At 51.6% G+C, this 25,409-nt stretch overlaps 9 protein-coding genes across 9 annotated transcripts; 4 read left to right on the top strand and 5 right to left on the bottom strand.

Annotated features, from left to right (window-relative positions):
- Positions 1–230: 230 nt before the first annotated feature.
- On the bottom strand, positions 231–1,013 carry ARB_03503 (uncharacterized protein; the record flags this gene model as incomplete). The annotated part of the gene is made up of 2 exons (XM_003010202.1): positions 231–836; positions 912–1,013. 2 exons carry the CDS (start codon positions 1,011–1,013, stop codon positions 231–233), a joined length of 708 nt encoding a protein of 235 aa, XP_003010248.1.
- A 587-nt stretch (positions 1,014–1,600) lies between these two features.
- ARB_03502 (cell cycle protein kinase, putative) lies at positions 1,601–3,215 on the bottom strand (the record flags this gene model as incomplete). Its single annotated transcript, XM_003010201.1, has 4 exons — positions 1,601–2,218; positions 2,355–2,415; positions 2,481–2,859; positions 2,948–3,215. 4 exons carry the CDS (start codon positions 3,213–3,215, stop codon positions 1,601–1,603), a joined length of 1,326 nt encoding a protein of 441 aa, XP_003010247.1.
- A 358-nt stretch (positions 3,216–3,573) lies between these two features.
- Positions 3,574–7,311, top strand: ARB_03501 (uncharacterized protein; the record flags this gene model as incomplete). Its single annotated transcript, XM_003010200.1, has 5 exons — positions 3,574–3,809; positions 3,902–4,334; positions 4,451–4,551; positions 4,605–4,746; positions 4,768–7,311. The coding sequence occupies 5 exons, from the start codon at positions 3,574–3,576 to the stop codon at positions 7,309–7,311; spliced, it is 3,456 nt and encodes a 1,151-aa protein (XP_003010246.1).
- A 566-nt stretch (positions 7,312–7,877) lies between these two features.
- On the bottom strand, positions 7,878–11,010 carry ARB_03500 (uncharacterized protein; the record flags this gene model as incomplete). Its single annotated transcript, XM_003010199.1, has 9 exons — positions 7,878–8,915; positions 8,974–9,066; positions 9,092–9,350; positions 9,460–9,728; positions 9,819–10,067; positions 10,095–10,170; positions 10,212–10,356; positions 10,407–10,691; positions 10,839–11,010. The coding sequence occupies 9 exons, from the start codon at positions 11,008–11,010 to the stop codon at positions 7,878–7,880; spliced, it is 2,586 nt and encodes an 861-aa protein (XP_003010245.1).
- An 80-nt stretch (positions 11,011–11,090) lies between these two features.
- ARB_03499 (putative pathogenicity factor) lies at positions 11,091–11,648 on the top strand (the record flags this gene model as incomplete). Its single annotated transcript, XM_003010198.1, has 1 exon — positions 11,091–11,648. The coding sequence occupies one exon, from the start codon at positions 11,091–11,093 to the stop codon at positions 11,646–11,648; it is 558 nt and encodes a 185-aa protein (XP_003010244.1).
- A 186-nt stretch (positions 11,649–11,834) lies between these two features.
- mrpl22 (mitochondrial ribosomal protein subunit L22) lies at positions 11,835–12,776 on the bottom strand (the record flags this gene model as incomplete). The annotated part of the gene is made up of 1 exon (XM_003010197.1): positions 11,835–12,776. The coding sequence occupies one exon, from the start codon at positions 12,774–12,776 to the stop codon at positions 11,835–11,837; it is 942 nt and encodes a 313-aa protein (XP_003010243.1).
- Positions 12,777–13,122: 346 nt separating this feature from the next.
- Positions 13,123–15,077, bottom strand: ARB_03497 (uncharacterized protein; the record flags this gene model as incomplete). Its single annotated transcript, XM_003010196.1, has 5 exons — positions 13,123–13,362; positions 13,417–13,554; positions 13,694–14,201; positions 14,258–14,516; positions 14,594–15,077. 5 exons carry the CDS (start codon positions 15,075–15,077, stop codon positions 13,123–13,125), a joined length of 1,629 nt encoding a protein of 542 aa, XP_003010242.1.
- Positions 15,078–17,120: 2,043 nt separating this feature from the next.
- Positions 17,121–18,362, top strand: ARB_03496 (uncharacterized protein; the record flags this gene model as incomplete). Its single annotated transcript, XM_003010195.1, has 2 exons — positions 17,121–17,295; positions 17,365–18,362. 2 exons carry the CDS (start codon positions 17,121–17,123, stop codon positions 18,360–18,362), a joined length of 1,173 nt encoding a protein of 390 aa, XP_003010241.1.
- Positions 18,363–19,195: 833 nt separating this feature from the next.
- Positions 19,196–24,740, top strand: ARB_03495 (pre-mRNA splicing factor (Prp24), putative; the record flags this gene model as incomplete). The annotated part of the gene is made up of 7 exons (XM_003010194.1): positions 19,196–19,219; positions 19,418–19,549; positions 19,671–20,017; positions 20,208–23,088; positions 23,180–23,398; positions 23,471–23,827; positions 23,904–24,740. The coding sequence occupies 7 exons, from the start codon at positions 19,196–19,198 to the stop codon at positions 24,738–24,740; spliced, it is 4,797 nt and encodes a 1,598-aa protein (XP_003010240.1).
- Between the last annotated feature and the right edge of the window lie 669 nt (positions 24,741–25,409).

Genomic DNA, 25,409 nt, shown 5'->3' with positions numbered 1-25,409 from the left:
TTAGATTATTACTAGATTCTTCTAATGGAAAAGTGAAGTCCGATTGATACATAATCTTTCATTTGCCTAATGGGTATTTTTGGCTGACAGATTCATTCTCATTGGCAGAACCACTTTACAGCTGATTGAATACAGATAAATAGGCTTAAATCAGGGATAAAAGTGAAGGAATAATGCAAGTCGAACCCCTACATGTCCTAGTCCTGCAATTAAATTACCGTCTGATCCAGCTATTCCTCGGGTGCATCCGTTAGAGGAACATAGCTGACGCCGAAAACTTTTTTCTTGTTAACAGAGCCATCTTCCGCCTTATCCACAATCCACACATGCTGTCCTTGATATCCCAGCATACCAGTGGTAGATTCAGCATCGACTGGGATGAACATCCGGCCCGGCGCTCGCAGTTGATCTATCAGGTCCGAATGCATCGTTGCTGCTGCTGCACCAACGTGGATGGCATCGTAGGGTCCGCCTTCAGCCCAGCCTTTGCGCCCATCACCCTTGACGATTTTGATCTTTCCGGAGTCGAGCAATTTGCGACCTTCTTCCGACTTGGCTAAGTTCTTTAGAGACAAGTCAACGAGGCCCTGGATATGGTCGATGCCAACAACACAGCCATCTGAAGCAGGGGCATCCGTGATCAGCTCGGCGAAGACATGGCTGAGGTATCCCGAGCCGCAGCCAATGTCAAGAACCCGAGCACCGGGACGGAGGAAAGGTAGCAGATATTCGCAGGCATGCGCGTGCATGTGCGGGGCAGAGATGGTCGCTGCGTATCCAATTGACTGGGGAGAATCACTGTAGGGATTGGATGGGGAATAATGACCACGGTCAACCTGGCGCCGGGAATAATGTCAGCTTTCTGTATCGACAACAACAAGCAAAATGCTTGACAGATCTTCTTTACTTACCTTCAACATTGCATTTTTCACTCTTTCACTCCTAATGAGGTCGGCAGTGAAGAGGTTTTCGATCAACTGAATGTTGGACCTACCAGTACACTGCCACGCCATGGTTGCAGGTTTCCTATCGAAGAAACAGTCTGTTATGTATTGTGAGATTGCGTGATAGCTCTCACAAACGAATGCCGAAGGCAAATGAAGATGCTGGCTTGAGAGACCGAGGAAGCTAATGGCGATAGCGACGGTAGCAATCAAGACACCGATCAAACAAATACCGCGATCACCCAAATGGCGCTGCACCTTACCGTTGCCTTTAAAGAAATGGGTTTCGAGAGCAAGAACAACGAACGGCTTTGCTCCACCAGGGATAGACAAGCTAGCAGTGCGAGTGGGGACCCCTCGGGTGATTTAGATCAACCCAGCTTATCCGGATGTAATAGCAGTAGTTTGTTTGGGCACAGCCGACTGTAGGGAGTAAGGTCTGCCGATGGTTTTGTATGAGCATCAGTATCCCAGGCTGCCAAAGGTCAAATGGTTGTGTGTTGCGGGAAGAGGAGTTGCAGAGAAGCTGGTGGGAAGGGAACACAGATATGGTGAGCAAGGCGACCCGTGACGTCATGCGCGGCCCGGTTGGGCGCCGAAGCTGGAGCTATCGATAAGGTATAAAAAAATAAGGGCAACTCGAATAGAACGAGCAGTTAGATAAGTTTCACCTCGTCGCCGGCATCGCATGCAGTGTCGTCGTTATCGTCGCCCTGGGCCGAGTGATGTTCCAGGTTCTCGGGGTCTTCTCCGCCCCAAGGGAGGTCAGCGCCCTGAGGGTTGTTGAAGAAGTCGTGATATAACGCTCCCTCTGCACTCCACCTCATTATCGCGCTCGGCTCGAGTATCTTCTCCAAGAGATTTACCGCTTGAAGCTCTCTGCCGGTCAGTTCGACGACAGAGCTCGACCACCGTATGATTCGTTCCAAAGAGTGGCCCTTTGGTAATATTGTAGGGATGGTGGTATCAAACACCAAGCCGTGTTCTGCTGCTGTCAGTTGCATCTTATTCTTTCCGAAGATGCTTGCGATCTCAATGAGAGCATCAGCATCATCCATTGAGTGAAAGAATGGGAAGCGTCTGGCTAGGAATGTCAGGAGAATCACGCCGACCGACCACACATCAAGCTTGGTGGTTTGGCTAGTACATTTGAAGAGGACTTCCGGAGCGCGGAATCCGCGAGTTCCCGCTCGATTGGCTCGCCGAGAAGGCCTGGTATCATTTCTTGGATATCCAACAGGAGCTTGTTTGGAGTAGCGGATGGAGTCCATTATCTGATCATGTTTAGGTGCGAAAGCGCGTGTGCGGGCAGTACTGCACATGCAGGTCCCACCCTCATTTTCATACTGTGCAGTGGATGCGTCAGTACCACGGCGGCTATTTGTAAAAACACTAGCGTTGTGTACTCACCTCTGCAAGGCCAAAATCCACCAAGACTCCACGGCGAAGCTTTGGATTATACAAGAAGTTCCTATAGGGGCAACTGTCAGCTCGGGGGTTGAAAAGGGCTGACATGGAAGAACAAGAGGTACGAACGTAGGTTTGATGTCTCTGTGAATGACCCCCAGTTTATGCACAAAAGCAAGGCCTTCCAGGAGAGACTTGAAGTAGTGCCGCATATCCTCAACGAGAAAAGTGCGGAACATCAAGCGAAAGTCTGTGTGGGGGAAATATGGCAGGACAGCAATGACCTGATCGTCAAGCCGGAATGCGGCTTTGATATGGCACACGGCGGGGTGCCCACGCAGGTCATGGAGAATCTCCAACTCGTTCAAAATTCGAGCAGGGCTGCTGGTGACATATATCTTTTTGAGGGCAACGTATTGCTTCTTCATTCCACGGAGAGTCTTGCTCGGGTCCAGCAGGTCGGCCTGGAATGCACCTTCGTCCCAGGTCAGATCCTGTGCCTTGTATACTGTAGAGAATGTACCTAATTGTGATGTGTGAGCCTCCATTAGCATCGGCATATCCCCTGCATGGCCATATAGAGGCTAGCTACTCACCCTCTCCGACGCGGTTAATAAGTCTGAATTTTCCACGCAGTATTGCCTCGTCCTGCAGCTTCCTCATGTCTTCCCGGACAGCCTCGTCCTGCTCTTCATGCTCGCTCTCGGTGTCGGCTTCGTCCGTTGGTATGTAGTCATCCTCCTGCGCAGTATCGTCCTCCTCATAGTCGAGCGAACGCGTCTCGTCGTCCCAGCAGTCGCTCATCTCATCTTTCCCGGTCTCCTGCGCGAGGGGCGAGTGATTGCTCGCCGCGTAGTCCGACATGGTTCCACCGGGTATCAGAGCAGCTTCAAAGTGGTGGTTGACGGCCTCGCAGTTGTCAGCGTCAAAAAGATTTGAACTTCGGCGTCAACGCGAAAGATGTTTTTCTTTGATAGACCGAAGTAGTGTATTGATAGCGTATCAAATAGTGTATTTTATGTTGATCTGCGGGCTTCTTTTATTACTTACCGTCACGCGTTACACCACCGCAGTTTGTCCCGAAACGGCAAAAAGCAAACAAAACATCAGCTTCGTCGACTTCTTCAAGTCCTTTTGCGCTTTTCGCAATTATTTTATACAGCACGAGCTGAGTGTCTGCAGCGCCTGGATACGCGAGATAGATGTCGACGAGCCGGCCACAATGAACGAACGGATAGATTTCGACCTCAACGAGGCGCTGAAATACTACCTGAGCGACCCCGCCTCAGTCCCGACACCAGAAGCGGATTCACAGTTGCTAGACTGCGAATTGGATCCGGATTCCTTGAATCTGCCGCTGATCGATGAGATCCTGAATCCTATTGTGGACGCTGTGGCAGAAGATCCCTCAAATCTCGCAAGAAACTCGTTCTTTGATTCCCTGCAGCTTCTCTTGAAGTGAGTGACGGGGTATAGACACACACCATTTGACCGGGCTCTAACTGCTGGACTCCTAGGCTTACACCTGTCCTTCCTCCGAAGGCGCTTAGCAAGATCTTAGATCTTGTTGTTTCCGGCCTTGCCTCGCTTGCCGATATTGCACACAATGACCTCGAAGCCGATGAGCCCGAGGCACTGTCTGAGCATAAGGACCTCTTGGAGCTGTACGCTTTTCTACTACAATGGGCGTTATCTTCCGTGGAAGCAAAGGCAGCCGAAAAACCTCCTACAACGGGGCCGGGAAGACGAGGAGGTGGGAAGGCTGGACGAAAGCCCGCTAGGGATGAGTCGTGGGATTCGTCTGCACAGATACAGATTGCTATGGAGGTTATGTGCAAGGTGCTGAAGCTGAAGCTATCAAAGCTCTTTGTTACAACCTCGGACCGGGATACCTTTGTGAATCTGTTTACTCGATCCATATACCTGATCCTGGAGAGCGAGCAGAGAGTCAAGAGCATGTCAATACGGATGCACGCATTCAAGGTACTCTGTATTGCAGTGAAGCATCATGGGCATGCTTTTGGTAGGTTCTACTACGAATGTGCCTTCGTGGTAAAGCGGCTAACACTGTATCAGGTGCTCAGACATCTATTGTACAGAGCCTTACATATTTTGAGCATCTTTCGGACCCGATGGCCGAATTTTTGCATATCCTGGCGGAGCAGTATGACTATCCTCAACTCGCTGACGAGATTCTAAGGTATGCTTTCCTGATGTCTCTACGAACGGGTCTTAGCTCTAACTCCGTTATAGGGAGGTTGGAAATAAGGAGTTCAACCCAAATGATACCAAGGGCCCGAGATCAGTGTCGGCTTTTATTGTTAAGTTGTCTGAGCTTGCTCCTCGGCTTGTCATCAAGCAAATGACCCTCCTAGCCAAGCAGCTAGATAGTGAAGTACGTCTCGTATATTTATAGCAACGTACATTTACTGACAATTGCCAGGCTTATACCCTCCGCTGCGCCGTCATCGAAGTATGCGGAAATCTGATATCTGACCTGAGTAAGCAGGAAGAACGAAGTGAAAACTTCCAAACACAGATAAATTCCTTCTTTGATGTGCTGGAGGAACGCTTCCTTGACATGAACCCCTACTGCCGCAGCCGTGTGATACAGGTGTACATGAAGATTTGTGACCTCGACCAGAAGTTCCCCAAAAGACGGCAGACAGCAGCCAAGCTTGCAGCTCGAAGCTTGGAAGATAAGAGCAGCAATGTCCGAAGGAATGCTATAAAACTTCTGGGCAAGCTGGTGTCAACACACCCTTTCAGTGTTATGCATGGGGGCCAGCTGTCGTACAAAGATTGGGATGCTCGTTTACAGGCAGTAGAGGAGGAACTCAACGCGTTGAAGCCACCACCAGAGACACCCGGATTAGCAGAGATGGGGATTGAGAGCGCCCAGATCGACAGCGAGCTGCTGGACGATGCAACCCAGGTCCCAGACGACTCCCCTTCGAAGGCTCCAAAAATGACTGAAGAAGAAAAAGCAGCAGCGGTTCAGAAAGCAGCAGAGGAAGCAGCAACATCAGAGATGCTGGCACGGCTGCAGCTAACCCGGAAATACTACATTGAGGCCATTCAGTTTATCGAGGTGTTGCACAGTGCGTCCGAGACCGTCTTGCAACTGCTGTCGTCTCGGAATAAGAGCGAGGTGATCGAGGCTATGGACTTTTTTGTGATGCTAGATGCGTACAAAGTGGAAACCTCGCGAGCTGGGATACGCAGGATGTTACGGCTGATTTGGATGAAGGGTAACAGCGACGAAGGCAAGGGCGTTCAGAACCATCTAATCGATTGCTACAAGGGGCTGTTCTTTGATGCGCCGGATGCATTCAGTCCGAATGACACGGCCAACTACATCGCCCGAAATATGATAAGTCTGACGTTTGGAGCGACGCCGGCAGAGCTTACATCGCTCGAGCAGTTGCTCAGCACAATGGTGAAGGCAGGGCACATCTCAGAGCTGGTGATTGGCAAGCTATGGCAGGTGTATGGGGTACAGAAGAAGGAAATATCAAGAACACAGCGAAGAGGGGCCATTATCGTGCTGGGGATGCTTGCGCTTGCCGACCCGGAGATTGCAGTCAAGGAGATCGAGATTATGCTCCGGATAGGGCTGGGCAGCCTGGGACGGGCTGATCTTGTCCTTGCCAAATACACATGTATTGCCCTAAAGCGGATCAAGCCTGGACGGCAAGCCATTGCAAAGGATGGGGCACACCCAAAACTGGCAAACGACCACCCGGTGTTGATCAAGCTGGCTGCGATGATGGAGATTGTGTCTGACAGCAAGGAGTGGTATGGTGTGGCAGAGCAAGCCATAAGCGCGATATACACGCTAGCAAAGCATCCTGATGTGCTGTGTTCGGATATACTACGGCGCAAGACCCGGGCCGTCTTCCGGGCGAACAACAATGCCCAGCAAAGGATGATGCTGGACAGCGAGGGAGACCGTCCGTCATCATCATCGGCCTCCTCCGCATCGGCAGAGACTGCAGTGACTGCAGCCACAACTCTGGCGGAAGACAACAACGCGGCTAGACAAAAGGCTAGTGTTAACGGGCTTTCGCAGCTGCTGATTATTGTTGGCCACATCGCGATCAAGCAGATTGTGCATCTGGAGCTATGCGAGCTTGACTTTAAGCGCAGGAAGGCCGAACAAGAAAAGGAGAAGGCGGCCAACCCAGCTCAGGAGAAAGATGACGCAGCCGGAGCAGGAGCAGCAGCAGCAGGGGGGGCAGCAGGAGGAGCAGCAGCCGAGGACAACGAGCTGGACCTGATCGGAGGCACGACAGAGGACGACTTCACTGAGGCGATGGCACATATTCGGGAGCGAGAGCTGCTGTTCGGGGAGAACTCGCTGTTGACGCACTTTGGCCCGCTGGTGACGGAGATATGTTCAAACAACACAGCGTATCCGGACCAGAACCTGCAGGCGACGGCGACGCTGTGCATGGCGAAGCTGATGTGCGTGTCAGCAGAGTACTGCGAGAGCAACCTGCCGCTGCTGATCACGATAATGGAGCGGTCTGACGACCCGATCGTGCGGAGCAACGCGGTGATTGCGCTGGGCGACATGGCCGTGTGCTTCAACCATTTGATCGATGAGAATACGGACTTTTTGTACCGACGACTGAACGACGACGATGTTTCGGTGAAGCGGACGTGCCTGATGACGCTTACCTTTTTGATACTGGCGGGCCAGATCAAGGTGAAGGGCCAGCTGGGGGAGATGGCGAAGTGCCTGGAGGACGAGGACAAGAAGATAGCGGATCTGGCGCGGATGTTCTTTACGGAGCTGTCGACGAAGGACAATGCGGTGTACAACCACTTTGTGGACATGTTTAGTCTGCTGAGCACGGAGAAGTCGCTGGAGGAGGAGTCTTTGCGGCGGATCATCAAGTTCCTCGCCGGTTTCGTCGAGAAGGTATTCTTCTTTCTTATTCTTGGTCTATTCTAGAGATATACTAATAGGGTCTAGGACAAACATGCGAGACAGCTGGCGGACAAGCTGGCGGCGAGACTGGCGCGGTGCGAGACGGAGAAGCAGTGGAACGACGTGGCGTATGCGCTGAGCCTGCTGCCGCATAAGAACGAGGAGATCAGCAAGACGGTGGCCGCGGGGTTCAAAGTCGTGCAAGCAGCTTCATAGTAGACGATATAACTAATCGTATATAGTTTGTTTTTCTGTATAGTAAGGTAGTCAAGTAGTAAAAGAGCTGGAGGATGAAGGTTTGATGGACGGGCCGGGCCAGGCGGCTCTTCAGCCTCAACGACACTGAACTATAACTATAACTTAACTCATTAAACGAACGAGCAAAAGAACGACTTTTATAACTGGAGTAACTGTGTAACTGCAGATGGCTAATGCGACCTGTACAATGCACCGACGACGACGACAACAACAACGACAACAACGACAACTATATAAGTAGATGAACGAAGCGAACCTGCGCCCGAGCCCGGATTAAAGGGAGTATACAAGGAGTACGTCGAAAGTCAAAGAAAAAAGTAGTATGTAGTTTTTTATCGAGCAAACTCGCCCGAGGGAGTCAGCTTCTCGTCCAGGTCAAAGAGATCACGATGTAAGTTGTCCAGTGCCTTGCGACCGTCATCCGTCAGATGCGGTCTGCCAGGCTGGATATGCTGTTCTGCGACGGTAAAGAACCTGGGGGTCCACTCGTGGTTGTTCTCCTTGCGCAAGGCGGCCTTGGAGCGCTGGGACTCTTCGAGCTCGTGTTTCAGCCTGGTGGCAAGGGAGTACTGCTTGGCGTTGATGGCGGCGGTGATGTCTGCCCAGAGCCGACGGGATTCGTAGGCGAGCTGTTTTTCGGGGGGAGGGGTGATTTTGGCCGCGGGGAAGAGCGGCGTGACGTCGATGAGCAGCTGTTTATCCTTTGGGTTGGAGGGCAGGTTGAAGTATATGCGTTCGTGCCAGGAGCCGGAGATCTCGGCGAGCAGGTGTGTCGCGGGGATGTCCTTGATACGAGTGATGCAGTCGTTGTCAGGATCGTATCTGAACACGGCTCCGGAGACACAATGCTGGGCTTTACTGAGCCATCCGTCCTCGAGGTACTGCAGGATAGCCTTTATCCTGGTGCGTGGACAGGTGATGTAGCAGGTATCAGCGACGGAGACCGAGAGGGCACCGCGCAGGAGACCACCTAGATGGGCGTCTGGATGGGTGAGCCGGTACTCTTCGTTGTCGCGGCGGGCGAGGGTGATGAAGATGCCGAGGTTATGCTGTCCCGGGGTGATGCGGACTGAGGTGCCCGTGAACTTGGCGCTGATCTGGTCGAACCCGCGGGCGGTGATGCCACGTTGGGGACAGTCTACCCAGAAAGCGGAGACGGGGGGGTGGTGGGAAGTCTGTTCGGTGATGTAGGATATCTTGACTGTCTCGGCTGAAGAAGGAGAAGAAGAAGAAGTGGTAGTGGTGGTGGTGGTGGCAGAGGTGGATGCGATGGACGGGGCGGCGGAGTTGGACTTGGAGTTGGAGCTGGATTCTGGCTTGGCTGGGGGAAGCGAGACTGCCCCTTCGGTGTCTTTGACCTCCCAGTTGCACTACATAGTTACTTGTCAGTAGCAGTAATTTATATGAAAGTGGTAGATGGATGCTTACCCTGAAGAACTCTCCGAGAACCGAGTTGTAAGGCTTGCAGGGCTTCCCTTTGACGTATTTCTTCTCAATTAGCATACTCTTATAAATAAATAACTAAATAAAGAAGAGAGAGACCTACCAGGTCCTTGGTGAACCAGAAGCGCAGGACCTCGAGCATGCGCCCCAGCTCGTCATCCGACTTTCCTATGCTACTCATCTTAGCATCTAATAAGAGTAAAAAGAGTAAAGAGAGTAAAGATCTCACCTGGCAAAGCTCTCTGGCCTGTCGAGGTAGTTCCAGTACTCTATCCATAAGTAAGTATGTATATATATATATATATATATAAGTAGAAGTAGAAGTATGAGGACTGACCGAGATTTGGAATGGGCTCGAGGAGCTGTGCCGGCAAGGAGAAGCGCACCGAGGCGATGTCCGAGACCCCGATGAAGCTATCACTATTAGTATCTTCTCTCTCTATATCTTATATCTGTTGTGGGAATGCCTACTTGCGGAGGATGGAGAGAAAGGCGCGCAGCTTGGAGGAGTCGTCGACCGGCTTGTCTGGGAGGTCGGTCGTCGGGGGCGTTGAAGCTGAAGTCGTTGAAGTCGTCGAAGTCGCAGCATCACCACCACCACCACTGCCACCACCACCACCGACCAGAGAGTCGTCCTTGGGCATCTTCGAGTCTGCAGAGGAAGAGACACTCGACATGAGTAGAAGAAGAAGTAGAAGTAATATAAGTAGTAAAAGAAGTAAAAGAAGAAGAAGAGAAGTCTAGGAGGCCGACTGGGAAGAGGCGGTGACGTCGGTCTCCATCTAGTAGAAGTAAAGATGGAAGATAGATGGTAGTAATAAGATAGTCACAGTAAGAGATAGAAGACAAAAAGAAGAAGAGATAAAAGATAAAAAGATGAAACAGAAGAAGATGAAGATGAAGATGAAGATGAAGATCTCTATCTCCTGTCTCTTGTCTTCCAACTGTCTATCCTTGATGTCTCCTTGACTAGTTAAGTAGATGTGCCTATCGATAAGGTCAACAGTAGTTAACTTAGCCAAAAGAGAAGAAGAGAAGAAGAGGAGAAGAAGAAGAAGACCAAAGAAGACAAGACTCTCCTGATCTCTTACTCTTTACTCTCTTACTCTTTTACTCTCCATCTCTCTCTCTATCTCTATCTTCTTCTCTTCTATCTTTCTGTCCTTCTGACTCTCTTCTTCTCTTCCTGTCCAATCAGAAGTGCACGAGGAAGTCAACCTTACTTAAGCAGAGATAAGTAGAGAGGAAGAGAAGAAGAAGAAGACGACTTGGAGACGACTTGGAGAGAGAGAGAGTAAAGAAGAGTAAGATGAGTGAGGATGACAGTCGTGGAGATACCCAAAGAAGAAGAAGAGAAGATGATGACGACTGGTTAACTGGTTAACTGGCTCTCGTCGACGACAAGACAGCCAGCAGACAGTCTATAAAAAGGGGGCCTTCTCTTCCCTTCCTTCTCTTCTTCTCTTCTTCTTCTTCTTCTTTTCTTTCTCTTCTCTTCTCTTCTCTCCACCAACTATCCTCACCACCTGGCCGAGCCCCGGCGGTGGTGGTGAGGATAGCATTCTTCGGGGTGGTGGACGATGGAGAGAGTCGACGAGGGTTGATATGATGGTTGACCCTCGGTCTTATCTTATATATAGATATATATATATAAAGGTCAGTTTGATACTGGATGCTGGATACCCTGAGAGACTCTTGACTGACTGAAGATAGAAGATGGACACAGATTCAAGACAGTTCTTGACAGGTCAGTCTTCTTCTTCTTCTCTTCTCTTCTTCTTCTTACTGGGACTTGCCGAGTCTGGTCTTCAGTCAGTGAATGATGTCCTGCTCTGATGGCTTCCACTCACTTCTCCCTCTCCCTGCCTCCCTCTCTGTGTTGCTGCTTGCTGCTTGCTGTCCTCCCGTCTTCACTTCTGGACTTGCTCTCTCTCTCTCTCTCTCTTCAACATAGAAATACCCCTTTCTTCGTCTTCTTCTTCCTCTTCTTCTTCTTTTCTTCGTCTGCCTACGCCTCTTCATCTCGACTTGACTCGTCTTGACTTGCTCCACCACTACCACTATTACTTCTACTACCACTTCTACTTCCACTACTTCATCTAATGGACAGACAGTGTCAGTTCGACGAGTCCTGCTCGACAGGCTCCTCCCACTACCGAAAAGTCATCTCCCACATCTTCGGGAGGAACAAGAAGTGCACCGTCAACATCCCCGACGCCGTCTGGATCTACTACTGCCGCAAGCACTACCAGCGGGCCAGATACCGCAACGACGAGTGGCCCTTCACCCAGTGTCGTCTCGCCCTCGACACCATCGCCAACATGCAGGCCTGGGGTGGGGTCGAGTCCTTTGATCTCACTCTCAGACGCAGAGAGAGACTCCCTCCAACTACCACCACTACTACTTCTACTACTTCTCCTGCTGCAACTTCTACTTCTTCCAAAAAATCGCCAAAGAACATCCCTCGGCCGGTCCCGGACTGGCTCCACGACTGTGTGGGGCCCAACAAGTCCTTTGACGAGATCAGACAGCTCATCAACGACCTCCGACTACATTTTCTCTCTTTGGTCCAGAACAACCAGGAACCCTTCTTCCCTGACATCGAGATACTCCCTAATCTACGACGGTCATCCAAAAAGCCAGCCAAACATGACAATTAATCACTTTTTCTTCTTCTTTTCTTCTTCTTTTCTTCTTTTCTACTGTTTGATACCCGTTTGATATCGTTTGATACTGTTCCGTTTGTCACTTCCATCTGTTTGTCCTTTGTCTCTCTTACTTTAAGACTGAATGATAATCATTGCATTCTCTCTCTAATATACATAATATATCCTACAAGTAAAGTATTACCAAGAATAGTACTGGCTCTGCCCTGTAACCCGCCGGTCAGGCATCTGCACCCACAACTTCTCCCTTCTCTCCCTCAGTGCCTTCTCCGTCCGATCCTGCCACTCCCTCACCCGCGTCTTCTCCTCCTTCAACACCACCGCCAACGCAGTGTACGGCGGACGCAGCCTATTAATCTGTCCCCTCGCCCGGTGGTCAAAGTCCACTCCATAAGGGCCCCGGTTCACCCACGCCTGGTCAACATATATCTCCCTCTCATCCCGGACAGTATACCTCTTGCCATCCTTCAACTTGATCTCCACCTCTTGACCCTTATTTTCTTCAGACTTAATCCCCATCCCTCGACTAACAATAGCCTCATTCCTCGCCTGCTCAAGAAACGCCAACACATCCCTCGCCGCCTTCTTCTTACTATATCTCATCTGCATGATCGCATCCTCGACTTTCTTGCCTGCAATCTGTCTTGCAAGAGGGCCCAACTTCTTCACCGACGTCTTGAACCAGTGCGATCGACTCTGCAGCTCTCGCTCACTCTGCTGAATCACTTCTTCCCGCGTAAGTTGGCCGCGGTTCTTGACGGCGCGGATGACCATCTTTCTCTCCCATCGGGCTCGTCGTTCAGGATGCGGTATCAGAGTACGTGATATCGTGTCTCGGTTCCGGTCGACGAGAGCAGTAGAGTGCTCTGCATCTTGGGTAGCACCGTCTTCACCTTCTTTCTTCAGTGGCCGTTTAGGCGTGGGACCGGATGTCGATACCTCGCCGTCGGAAAAGATAGAGCCGGTTCCAAGGGAGCCCTTTTTCACGGCTGGAGGACGGTGAGAGATTCTGGCTGATGATAGATCTGCTGAGGAGAAGCGCTCGACTTTATCATCGTTGCTGTTGCTGTTGCTGCCCATTAGAGACTCCCGGAGGAAGTGCAGATGGGCTGTTGAGCTCATGCTCCGACGGGACATGCCTGGCTAGTTAGTACTACATCTAACATCTAACATAATATTAAAATTAAGACTCACTCGAGAAGAGCTGCCGCGAGGCAAAGGCTGTGCTGACGGCCACCATCGTGCTTCGTCGTGGCTCAATGGCTGTCTTCTCTCTCTTTCTTCTCTTTCTTCTTCTCGTCGTCGTTTCTTTCTATCAAAAATCGAGATTATTTTTTGATGCTTTGACGCTTTACTCTATTAGGGTGACACGTGATATAGCTGACTAAGAAAGATAAAGACTAAAGTTTATTTTTATCAAACGCTGACATCAACATCACGTCTATATATGTAATAGTAATAGTAATGGTTAATCGTCATGCTTCCGCTTAAATCTCGCGCCCTTCGGCTGGCTGCCATACGTCCGTCGTGCCTGCACCTTCTTGTCCCGGCTCATGCTCGCTCCCAGCGTAATGTCCACCCGCGGCGGCGTAGTAAAGCCATAGCTCTTGGCCACCTTGACCAGGTCCAGCTTGTTCACGTCAAACACAGACCGCAGAGAGTGCGATGCATATGCATGCAGATATGACCTGTACCCTTCTTTCGCAGACTACACAATTAGCATCATCCATCATCTAGATATAAACGGAGATAAGAGGCTTACCTGGTTGAGGTAGTAGTTCTGGCTGATCAGCTTCTCCAGCTGCGACTGGATGTTGATAATGTGCTTGGTAGGAAACTCAAACTCTACCACAGGCACCCGTGCCTCTCTCAGATGGTTGATGAAGCCTACCTCCGATGGCTGCAGAAACATCAAGCTTCGCCCAACCTTGCCCTTGCCTCGGGCCGTTCGGCCGACTCTGTGGATATAGTCTCGCGGCTGACCGGTTAGTCATATATGCAAACATATAAATATATATAAAAGACGCAAAAAGACTTACGTCGTCAGGCGGATCAAGTTGCACAATGTAGTCCACTGCCGGAATATCTAGACCTCTGGCAGCAACGTCGGTACAGATAAGCGTGCCCTGAGCCGAGTTGCAGAACTCAAAAAACGTATTCGTTCGCTTCTGCTGCTTCAGCTTCCCGTGCAGACTGAGCACCGGCAAATCGATATAGTTCAGCAGCTCAGAGTAGTACTTGACGGAGTTGCAGCTGGAGAAGAAGACTATAATCTTCTTTTTCGCGTTTTTCTTCAGGAACGAGAACAGCAGCAGGAACCGCTTGTGGGCTTCGCAGATTATAAATCCCTGCTCCACCCCGTCGACCGTGCTGTGCTCCTTCTTGTGGTCGACGTTGATGTACAGCGGGCCGGGCTTCAGGGATATGCGTGCGAGGTCCTCCACTTTGGTCGTCTGCGTTGCGGAGAACAGCATCGTCTGTCTGTCCTCCTTGGGCAGAATGGATATGATCTGTCGTAGCTCGTCTTCGAATCCGACTTCGAGAATTCTATAACATATTAGCATCCACTCACAGCATATACTTTGAACTTGTCTTGTGCCTACCGGTCCGCCTCGTCAATGACAAGAGTCTTCAGGTTCTTAAAGACAAACCCCTCCGTCGACCGCAGATGGTCCAGCAGCCGCCCGGGAGTCCCAATCAGCACATTAACGCCCTTATTCAGCTTCTCCGCCTCAGCACGCCTGTTCGCACCGCCAATCACCACCCCATACGTCTGCGAATGGTGCTCCATCAGCTCCCTCGCAACGCCAAAGATCTGTAGCGCCAGCTCTCGCGTCGGCGTAATAATAAGCGCACCAGTCCCTACACACCGTTCCGTTAGCCAAGCATACCCCAACCACCCTATATATTTTATGAGCCGAAAGATTTTATGATCTCACCATTTCTAGGCTTAAACTTCAACGACCGCAATATCTCCACGGCAGGTATCAAAAACGCCAACGTCTTTCCCGACCCCGTCTTCGCTGCGCCCAGTATATCCCTGCCCGCCAACGAAGGCGGAATGCCTCGCTGCTGTATCTCGGTCATGGTCGTAAAGCCCATGCCGGCAATCGCCTTGACCGTTGGCTCTGACAGCGAAAGGTCGCTGAATTTATTCGACACGGCCTCCTGTGTAGGAAGAGCCATTGTATCCGCGGATGGCAGGGCAGGTACATCCTTTTGGGTCTCAACGCCATTCTCAATGTGTTCGCCGTCAAGCTGCTCGCCATCGTCGTCGTGCTGGTCGACTTTTTGCTTCTTGGTAGGCGTTTGTGATTCTGCTTCTACCGCCTCTGGCTCTTGCTGGTGCGGCTTTGCGCTCTTCCCTTCCGAGCTTTTGTGCTTTCGCTTCCGCTTCTTCGCGTGGTCCTGTGCTGTCTCCATTTTTCCTCTTTTTCCCTGCTTCTTCTCCTTCGTCTTATATTCCGAATCACTTTCAGCCGTCGACCTGTAAAGCTCCTCCTCCTCAAGGTCGTCGTTTTTTTTTTTTAAATCTGCTTTCAATAATATTTCTTTTAGATTTGCTATTTTTTTTTTTTAATCTGATAAACTTTAAAAGTTCGAAAACCTAATATTCTTACATAAGTCGGTCAAACAATATTCCCTCCGACGGTTATCGGTCACGTGTAATCACCTTAGCTAAGGCCTGACTCAGCTTATATGTTACTAATCTCTTAGTAATAAGGAAACACGTGCTCGGTCCTTTGACCCGATTTTCCGGAAACTTTTCCGGCAATCATACTATTTTAGGCAATATCCCTGTCGATCAGCGGGACCGTGAAAACTCTTTTAGCTCCAACATTTTTTTGATATCGAGAAAAGAGACTTTTCCGCCTCGTGAACGTCAAACGCCGGGAGGCTGCTGGCTCTCCGTTGTTAGTCTACTGCACTGCCTGGCGATCGTCGTCCGATGGGCTGGTGGTTCTTCGTTTTCACATGCTTTTGCGCTTCGGGCGGTCACGGAGCTCGATAGACTGACTTTGTACAGCCGCGATTGCTCTTATCACGCCCGTTTGGTGATCGTCTCCCGGCGCTTATCTCCCTTCAGTTATTATTATCTCTTGATCCGGGCTCTGAACACGGAGAGAGGAATACTTCGGAGGGCGTAGTGTGTGTCGGCCGGGAAACCATGTACTTAGTCCCTTATCTGATCTTTTGCACTATAGTTCTATAGACGAGGCTATTTGTCCTACATATATCATTATAGCTTAAGTAATTTTTCCCCCTGAACTCTGGGCAGCTGCACGGATTTTCTTCATTGCCGAGCTATGGCGAACAAAACTGCAGTCTGTCACCTGCTTTGAGCTATGGAGTTGCTCCCCTCATCCTTCGCGAGATAACTCTGGAGCTTGTTTCGTCAGGGGGAAAACCCGCATCTGAGACCAGAAGACCCCATACTTACGCCATGATGTCTATGAAATGGACGTGCTGATTCGACCCGTTGAGTGTCCCTGCCAAGGGTTCGACCCTCCCTAGCGCTGCATAAGCTCGCTACGTTTAGCGCTCCCTTTTCCCCGAAGCAGTCCATGAGGTCCGCTCAGCCGTGAAACTAGCAGGTCAACGTGCCTGAGTTCCTCCACCTTGCGTTGATGCATGGCTATACTCTTCAACTACTATAGGTGTCATGTATGAGATTTTTCCATCGAGTACTCCGTACTGGATAGCAAGTTTCTTGCTGGATGACAATTATATAAAGAAACAATCCCCCTTACAACACAGTTCCCTGCGTTATTCCTGGTGTTTATCATCAAGAATATTGGCCTCGGCTGTTGAGTAGGGAGGTTTCCATGACCACGAGCATTTTCGCGCGGCGGATCCATGCAAACGATCAATGATCGACGACGTGGCGGCCATGCCATGTGAACTCAAAGCGAAGGAACTGCCTTTTTTTTTTTTCACAGTTACTAGTGTAGTAGCCTCTGTACTACTTAGTGTGGACGGAGCAGAACCGTTCCATGGAAACCGTAGGAAAGGAAACAGCATGTTTCCTCATAGGCGGCCAGGATAGGCTCAAATAGTGGTATATATTGCTCCGTAGGGCAAGGCACAAAATTCCGCGTGGAGAAAAAGACCCTCGGGCAGCTCGGATGAGATGGTTGATGTCAGATGTCAGGGGCAAGTTGGAAGTGGACTGTGTGGACTGTGTGTGGACTGTGGACTGTCGCGGGAGAGCAGATATCCCCCCTGACGGAAGGGTATATAAATGTCGACAAGGTCTTCAACCCAGTGCCTGTTTCTCTTCTCTCCTTTCCTTCTTTACACCCCATCAGTCGGCTGTCTCACTGCACATTCTCTCACTCTCTTTTCAATTTCTTGTCTGTCATTCTTTAATACTCCCTTGTTGAGCTTGGGGTTTTAATCTTTCCTTCTTTAGCTGACATTCGTTAATACCACCTCACTCTCTCTTGACCCTGTGCATCCTTCAAAATGAAGGCCGCCTACTTTATCCTGCCGCTGTTTGCGGCTCTTACTTCGGCACGTGCAGTTGACCATGTTGCCAGATCCGAGCATTCCGTCAGTCAATGTGCCGACTTGTTGGCGACCTGCCTTACAGAGGTTTCCAGCTCCGGCCAGTCCAACCCAGAATGTGCGGAGTATGAGAGTATGTCCAGCATCTGATACCAAATTAATAAATGTTTGAGTGCCAGGTCAAAAGTTAACCATCCGATAGAGCAATGTGGTGACCAGTCCCTCCGCCAATCCCCTGTCAAGGCCCGTGATGCTCCTGCTCCTCCCTCTCAGCCTCCTAAGGGTGGTGACCCTCAGAAACCCCCTAAGGTCCCAGAGTTCGGGGTGTTCGCAGCCTCCATTAAGGGTGTCGTGGATGCCCATGCTGGTGGTAAAGTTGATGCCCATGACCTGGCAAAGCAGCTCCACGACGCACTCTCAAAGGGAAACTGCAGCCTCACTGTCGCCATCCAGATCATCATCAAGGCCTGCGGAAATGGCGGCGCCGGTATCAATCTTGCGGCCCTCATCAATGCCATCTTAAAGTGTGTCTGTGATCTTTTTGGCGTGTTTGACGGTATCCTCGTACATGGCGCTGCCAGTATTGGTGGCATTGCCCAAATCATCTGCAAAGTCCTCGGCGGCGTCGCCCATGTCGGTCTCGACATCGCAGGATTCATTGTAAAGATCTCTGGAATGTTCGCCCACGGTCGCTTCGATCTTGGAGAACTACTGAACGCTGTCATTACCACCCTCAACGATGCTGGAGTCCACCCCCGCCATATCGGTGAGGTCAGCAACGAGCTCATGCTGCTGTCCGAGAGATCCAGCATTGCCGCCCGTGACGAAATGGTCCATGCCCGCAGTCTGTTGGACATCCCCAAGCTGATTGCCGCAATTGTTCAATGTTTCCCGAAGGGTCAGAAGCCCGACTGGGGAAAGGCTTTTGGGCTTATCCTTCAAGTTGTTAAGGAGCTTGCCGTTGGTATCGGCAAATTCTTCATCCCCGGCCTCGGTGCTATCGCTGGCCGTGATGAAGATGAAATTAGAGTTGCTGCCAGAGGCATCGCCATTGGCCGTGGTCTCAAACTTGGTCAAGGCGCCGACTGGCCCAAGTTCGCTGAGCAGGTCATCGATCTAATTATGAACTTCAGCATCGGCAAGCTCATCAAAGTCGTCATCGCCTTCTTCACCAACCTCTTCAAGCCAAAGAAGGCCTAAGCTAGGCACTTTGGAAGGCCAAAATTTGTGGATCTGGGAGCCTTGAGGGCGACTCTGCGGCAGTCAAAATGACCAATATATATTTATTTACATATACACTCCACAGTTTTTAAGAGACTGGAGGGAAATGGATAGTTCAATTTATCATGGATGATGCTGTATATACCTTTATTTAATTCCCCTTTCTTTTAATCGACTTATTTCTTTTCCTGTCTCTGTTTTCGTCCCTTAAATTATGTATGGAGTACGGAGTATATGTATCCTGTACCTGGGTATCTCTTGTCGTACAGAACCAGACCAGCTGTTGACGTGGGAAACTCGCCTGTCACACCCACGCTTAGCTGCATGAAGGGGAAAAAAAAGGGGGGGGGGGGGGGGGGGGGGGGAGCACAAGCCACTCACTGCTCTCGCTGTCTTCCCTCACTCTTATTATATTCATCTGCATTTCGTCCTCTCGTCGTCTCGTCCGTCGTCTCGTCGACCTGAGATCGTGACGTCAGTGGCGTATCAGGTGATAATGCAGCCACAGAGAGCCCTTGCTTTTTCGCCAGCCACGATATATATATGTAAGTACGTACTTACGGTACTCATATATAAGCGATCCCCAAAAGGGGAGGCGGACGGGAAAAAGGAAAGAAAGGGCAGCAAGAAGAAGAGAAGATGCCTGCAGCGCGGAGAGCAGAGCTGCATGCCGCTGCGAGGACAGGCCAACAGGATGCCACGAGCATGCGATCTGATCTTTAGTTAGGGGGGAGGGAGGGAGGTCGGTAGTTAGGGTAGAGACCAGCGCCCACGAGCTCGCACGTTCGAGCGCCAGCCTGTCAGTCTCATGCATGCATGCACTCCGTAATATGTATGTATGTCTGTGACTAGTCTGCAGTCTGTAGCAGCCCTTCTCCGCGTCTCGTCTGTATAGTTATTCTTATGATGTAACGCAGTCCGCCCGACTTCCTCTCGACGGGAGCCGGACCAAGGGCCACTTTTTTCGCTGCGATAACTACGGAGTAGCTATCAGCCTCGCCTCAGGACGGGTTTCAGCACGAAGCGCGGTCTAGATCCCCAACCTCTTTGTCTCTTCTGCCATCGGTAGATCTAGCATCGACGTCTCTCGTCTCTCGTCTCTCGTCTTTGTCGTCTCCCTGCTGTCTTCCTGTTGGCTGCTGGCGATGCCGGGGATGCTGGCTGCCGTCTCTGCCTAAACCCCCCGTCAGCGTCAGCCTGAGTCCAAACGCAGCGAGGCCACTCACCTGCCGCCTGCAAAAGCATCTCCAACACCGTAACCATCGACAATAAAATAATCAACATCAGGTTGACGCCGCCCAACCCATCGCCATCCCTCCGGCCAGCCGTCCAGCCCGTGGAAAGCCTTCAAAGCCGCAGCTCGTTCGCGGTTGTTTGCTTAGTGAGCAGCCAGAGAAAAGCAACTTTTTTTTTTTTTCTTCCTTTCGCTTTTCGACCTTCAAAACCTCGAAAAACCTCCCAGACGTCAAGCAAAGCAAAGCGACGACGACAGCGACGACAGCGACATCGCCAGCTCGAAGCCAGCCCTCCCTTGCTGCCTCTTCGTTGCTCCTCCCAGGCGTCTGCTTTTGGCCCGACGATGCGACGCTCGCTCTGATCGCCAGCTCTTCTCTCGCTCTCTCTCTCGCCCCGTCGTGAGTCCCGAGTCCTCTCTCTCCTGCATTGGGTCCGTCCGCCTGCTAACTGACTGCTCGACCAGCTCTCTCTCTCTCTCTCTCCTCTCTCTCTCTGGGCGTGTCTGGCCGTCTTCGAGGCGAGCAAACGCCTATCTAGTTGGGGCCTCGTGGTGGTGGATCGGTGTTGAAGACGCCGCTGTGTCTTTAGCACGGAAAGGCGTGGACCCCCCCCCCCCCCCCCCCCCCCGGGTTGCGATGGAACTCCAGCGCTGCTACTGACACTCATCCAGTTCGGCCAGCCTGACAAGTCCCTCGCAGCCACTCCCTATCCTCTCTCCCCTTCTCCCTCCTCCTCCTCCCTTCTTGCTCGTCTTCTTTCTCCCTTTCTCTCTCCCTGCTTTCCGTGCTTTCTTCTACGGCTGCTGCTGCTCGGCGGGCTACCACGGCAGACTCTTGCAGCCATGGATATCAGGGACCTCATCACGCCAAACTCCAGCAGGCAGGAGAAGGCTGTCCGCTCGCCAGCCCCTGTGCCGTCGCCTCGCCCTCGCTCGCACCGGGGGAACACGCCGCAGACGGCCTGGGCTGGCAGTGGAGGCGTGCATGGCAACGGGACAGGTCCAAGGCAGACCCAGTCCCAGGCACAACCACAGGCACAGACGCAGACTCAGACGCAGACACAGGCATCACAGACACCACAGGCTCAGATACACACCCCAAACAGCGCCCGGGGCCCACAGACTCCCTCTACGCCCGGCATAGACGCCCTCGTCGAGGCTGCGCACATCAAGAGAGCGGAACCGTCGCCATCGACTGCCTTCCCCATCGTGCCGCCAGCCGCTGCGCAACACAACACGCCAACTCCTCGGCCGTCTGGGTACGACGGTGCTGCTGAACCCGTTGCCGATGCGCCCAGACGTGACTTCAGTGGCACCTGTCTCAGTCCAGAGGCCCAGCAGACGGCCGCCCAGTTGTACAGCAACATCCAGAAGAACCACTACGCCTACGAGGACCGCGTCAACTTCATCCGTCTGTTGCACCAGGGCTTCGTCGACCACATCTACCCGCCAGCCTCGCCCGACTCGCACGGCGATCCTCACCGCTTCGACGTGCTCAAGGACCTCAAGGCTGCTCGAGAAGAGCTCGACAGCCTGTTCGCCATCGGAGAGGATCTCTGGGCCGAGTGGATCCAGGACGAGAGCCTGCTCGCCCGCACCGTCAACGAGCGCATAGCCGTCATGGAGCTCTGTCGCCGCTCCGTCGAGGAGGAATACGGCAGCACCAAGCTCTGGGTCATATACGGTGAGTGGATGCTCTACCTCTACAAGGCCTCCGCCGGTGACAGAGACGGGTCCGGCCGCGGCCACTGGTCGGACGAGGACAGGATCATCGGCCGCGAGGTCTTCACCTGGCAGTCCGTCGTCGAGGTGTGGAAGGCCGGTGCCGATGCTACAAAGTGGCGCATCAATGACTGCCATCTCGTCTGGAACCGCTACCTCGAGCTACTCATGCAGGACGTCGACGCCTCGCCTTCGCAGGAACGAGTCTCCCAGCTCCGTGTGCTCTTCGAGAGTAGGCTGCAGACACCGCACGCCGGCTGGGACGATACCTTCCAACTCTTCTCCAACTTCGTCTCCAAGTACTACAACGCCAACTACGAGGACCTCATGGTCGACGCCAGGAGCAAGGCTGCCGAGGCAAAGGCTATGTACGCTGCTCGCGAGACGCGTGAAGCCGCCTTGCACAGAACCATTGAGCTCAAGGACACCAATGCCGAGTGGACCACTTTCCAGGAGTATCTCGACTGGGAGCTCTCCAAGCCGCAGCGGAGAAAGGGACAGCAGCAGCAGCAGCAGCAGCAGCTACAGCCACTCCGCCTTGAGCTAATCACTTCACTTTACCAGCGTGCCGTCCTCCGTTTCCCCACAGACGCTACTCTCTGGGAAGACTACGTCATGTTTCTCATTGACGAGTCCATGGACGGGCCCATGGGTGTCTCACCCATCCCGGTGATCGAGCGTGCAACCCGACACTGTCCCTGGTCCGGCGCCCTGTGGTCGCAGCTTTTCATCAGCGCCGAACGGGCTGGTCTCTCCTTCGCCGAGATTCTCGAGCTTAAGCACAAAGCCACGCGTTCTGGGCTTCTCGACGCTGCAGGTATCAACGAGGTCTTGAAAGTCCACACTACCTGGTGCAGCTACCTTCGCCGCTGGGCACTTCAGCCAGAATCCACAGACGAAGACCTCGACGTTGCCGAAGTCGGTATCCGCTCCGCCATTGAATCCGTCCAGGAGCTCGGCGACAAGACTGACAAGGCCGTCCCCAATGACCCGCTCTTCCACCTAGAGCGCATCTACATTCGCTACCTTAGTGCGCGCGGAAGCTGGGACAGCGCACGCGAGGAATTCAAACACCTCATCCCCCGCCACGGACACAGCTTCGAGTTCTGGCTGGCGTACTATACCTGGGAACTCCTCTCATGGAGCAAGTTCATGCCCTGCGATTCTTCAGCGAGTGCATCCCGACGGATGCCGAACCCAAGCTACGCTACCGCAGTGTTGAAACAGGCTTTGCAACGGACAGATCTAGACTGGCCGGAGAAGATTATGGATGCCTACATTTCACACTGTGAACATTACGAAGACGCAGACGAGTCTCAACTTGCCATTATTGATGTTCGGAAGGCCATGAAGGCATTGACAAAACGCAGGCAACGAGAGGCCTTGCAGCAACAGCAACAGCAGCAGCAGCAACAACAACAACAACAGTATCATCATCATCAGCAACTTGCAAATCACCAATATCATCAGGTCCAACATGCTCAACATGCTCAACATGCTCCGGTCTCGGTGGGGCCCCACCCGGATTCCGTGGAGCAGCAATACCACTACCCCGACGAAACTCAACTTGCTGGTAAAAGGAAACGCGAGGGTGAGCCGGAGGTGAATGGCACAGTCTCGAAGAGGGCAAAAGGTGGTGCCATCCCGTCGGTAGAAACACGCGCCCGAGACCGAGAGCATGCAAGTGTCATAATCAAGAACTTGCCAAAGGATATCCCGCAGGTCAAGATTAGGCAGTTTTTCCGAGACGTAAGATACTACTACCCCGAATATCTCTAGTCTAGTCCAGCGAGAAACGAAAAAGAAACCAACAAAAGGTTAAACTAACAAAATTATATAGTGTGGAAAGCTCAATTCCCTTCAGATGCTCCCCGGCGACTCCGGATCTGCATTGCTCGAGTTTGATACCCATGAAGATGCCCTGGCCGCCGGCACAAAGAATCAAAAGGTTCTAGAAGGCAACCAGGTGACTGTTGAGCCAGTTACAGACACTACAATCTTTGTAACCAACTTTCCGCCCACAGCGGATGAAAATTATATTCGTGAGCTCTTTCATTCGGTATTCCCTGCCCCCGGTTTCCTTGGTGTCCCGATTGTCTTCCATGATGCTAACGTCAAGATGCGTTTTTAGTATGGAGAAATTGCCGAAGTGCGATTCCCATCACTTAAATTCAATACCCACCGCCGCTTCTGCTATGTTCAGTTCACCTCTTCTTCATCAGCATACGCCGCCACTGAGCTTGACAAGAAAGATCTCGGTGATGGTCTAGAATTGGTGGTCAAAATCTCTGACCCGTCGCAGCGACAGGCTCGGTCTGGCGCTTACGAGGAAGGCCGAGAGATATATGTCTGTAACATACCCTACAAGACCACAGAGGGAGACCTTGTTGAACTCTTCACCGCCTATGGGGACGTTGAGTCAGTTAGGATACCCACCAAGGTGAATGGAGAAACTAGAGGTTTCGGTTTCGTCACTTTTGCTACAAAGGTAAGCTATTTGCATAGCAAGTTTTTTTTCTTTCTTTTTTTTCTTTCTTTTTCTCTGCTGTTTTTTCCTTTTTCAGCTAGATCGAGCAGTTATACTAACCTCAGATAAGGATCAATCAACCGCTGCCCTGGCTATGAACGAAAAGACGTTCAAGGGCCGAGAGCTAAATGTTCGGCTCTCGACCAACACCGGAGCCAAACGCCATCAGAATACAATTGTCTCACGATCTGAATCACCAGCCACTAACGCTCAACGTAACGGAACCAGCACCGCCTCACCCCCACCAGGCTCACTGCCCGATGGCCAGAGCAAGGGCAAGGGAGACCGCCATCTGCGCACCTTGGGCTTAATGAACATCCCGGACACGGTGAACGATACCCGAATTCGTGCTCTTGCAGAGCCACACGGCGTTCTGGTGAAGATCAATCTGCGGCCCGACCATCAAGGTGCTATCATCGAGTATGCCGACACGCATGATGCAGGTAAAGCCTCATTGGCCCTTGAAGGGTACGAGATTACTCCCGGGAGATTCATCCACGTAGGTTCGGTAAAGGAGATGTTACAGCAAAAGGCAGAGCATAAGATTGACAGGATCCCCATTGGCAAGGAAAAGGGTAAAGTCAGCGGTGCCACAACATCCGGCAGCGGCACTACTGGTGGCAGCAAGATGATGACCCAGCCCTCTGCCCCAATAAGACGACCAAACCAGTCTTCTGGCAGCGGACGCAGAGGCGGATTAGGAGTCAAGCGCGGCGGATCAGGTATTCCGTCGAGGGACAAACCGCCCGGCTCAACGACTAATCATCATGATGATACCGACGGCCAGAAATCGAATCAGAAACAGTCCGAACCTACGACGACACGGAATAAGACGAATGACGACTTTCGAGCAATGTTATCACAGCCCAAGTGAGGCTGGCTGGTTATAACGGACCTACCTATACCCACCACATATTCTTGTTCCCGCGTATTATTTTCTCACTCTCCTCTTCCTCCTTTGACTTCACTTCGCTCTACTTCTACAACCTTACCCCATCTTCAGCTTCCCCTCTATTCTCCCGATCATCCGGTGGCGCATTTTCTTTACATTTCCTATCTCCATTCTGCCTCCTAGCGATGTGAGTTCACTCTAAAAGAAACGCGCATTTTTCTTTTTAGCGCGACTTTCAAAAAAAAATAAGAAAATCACCGCCCCAGCATATACTACAACTGGCTTATGCACTATGAGAGGGTGTAGTCCAGCTGTAACGGGTGAAAATTACATCTCTCTCCGCATTTCACTTCCTACTGCCAACTTAGCATTCTTGAGTTGGCCCCCTCTTTTTTCACCTTTTCCCGATCTCCCTTTTTCTTCTTTTCCTTCATTTTCATGTCCATATACCGTTACCGTTACCGTTACCTGCATGATGGAATGGCTTTTTTCTCTTGACCTGCGTTCTTCATTGATCTCTCTTGCTCTTCCTATCTTGCAGCATCGTACCTTGCAGATCCAGACAGACAGACACAGACACAGATATTGCTTAATTTAACTAATTGGCAAGCCGGTATAGGGGGACGAGAGTTATGCAAATACTATGCTGTG

The sequence above is a fragment of the Trichophyton benhamiae genome (assembly GCF_000151125.1).
Source record: "Trichophyton benhamiae CBS 112371 chromosome Unknown Abenha-G-c-38a07.r1, whole genome shotgun sequence".
Taxonomy (NCBI): Eukaryota; Fungi; Ascomycota; class Eurotiomycetes; order Onygenales; family Arthrodermataceae; genus Trichophyton; species Trichophyton benhamiae.
This window is presented reverse-complemented; position numbering and strand designations above follow the sequence as displayed.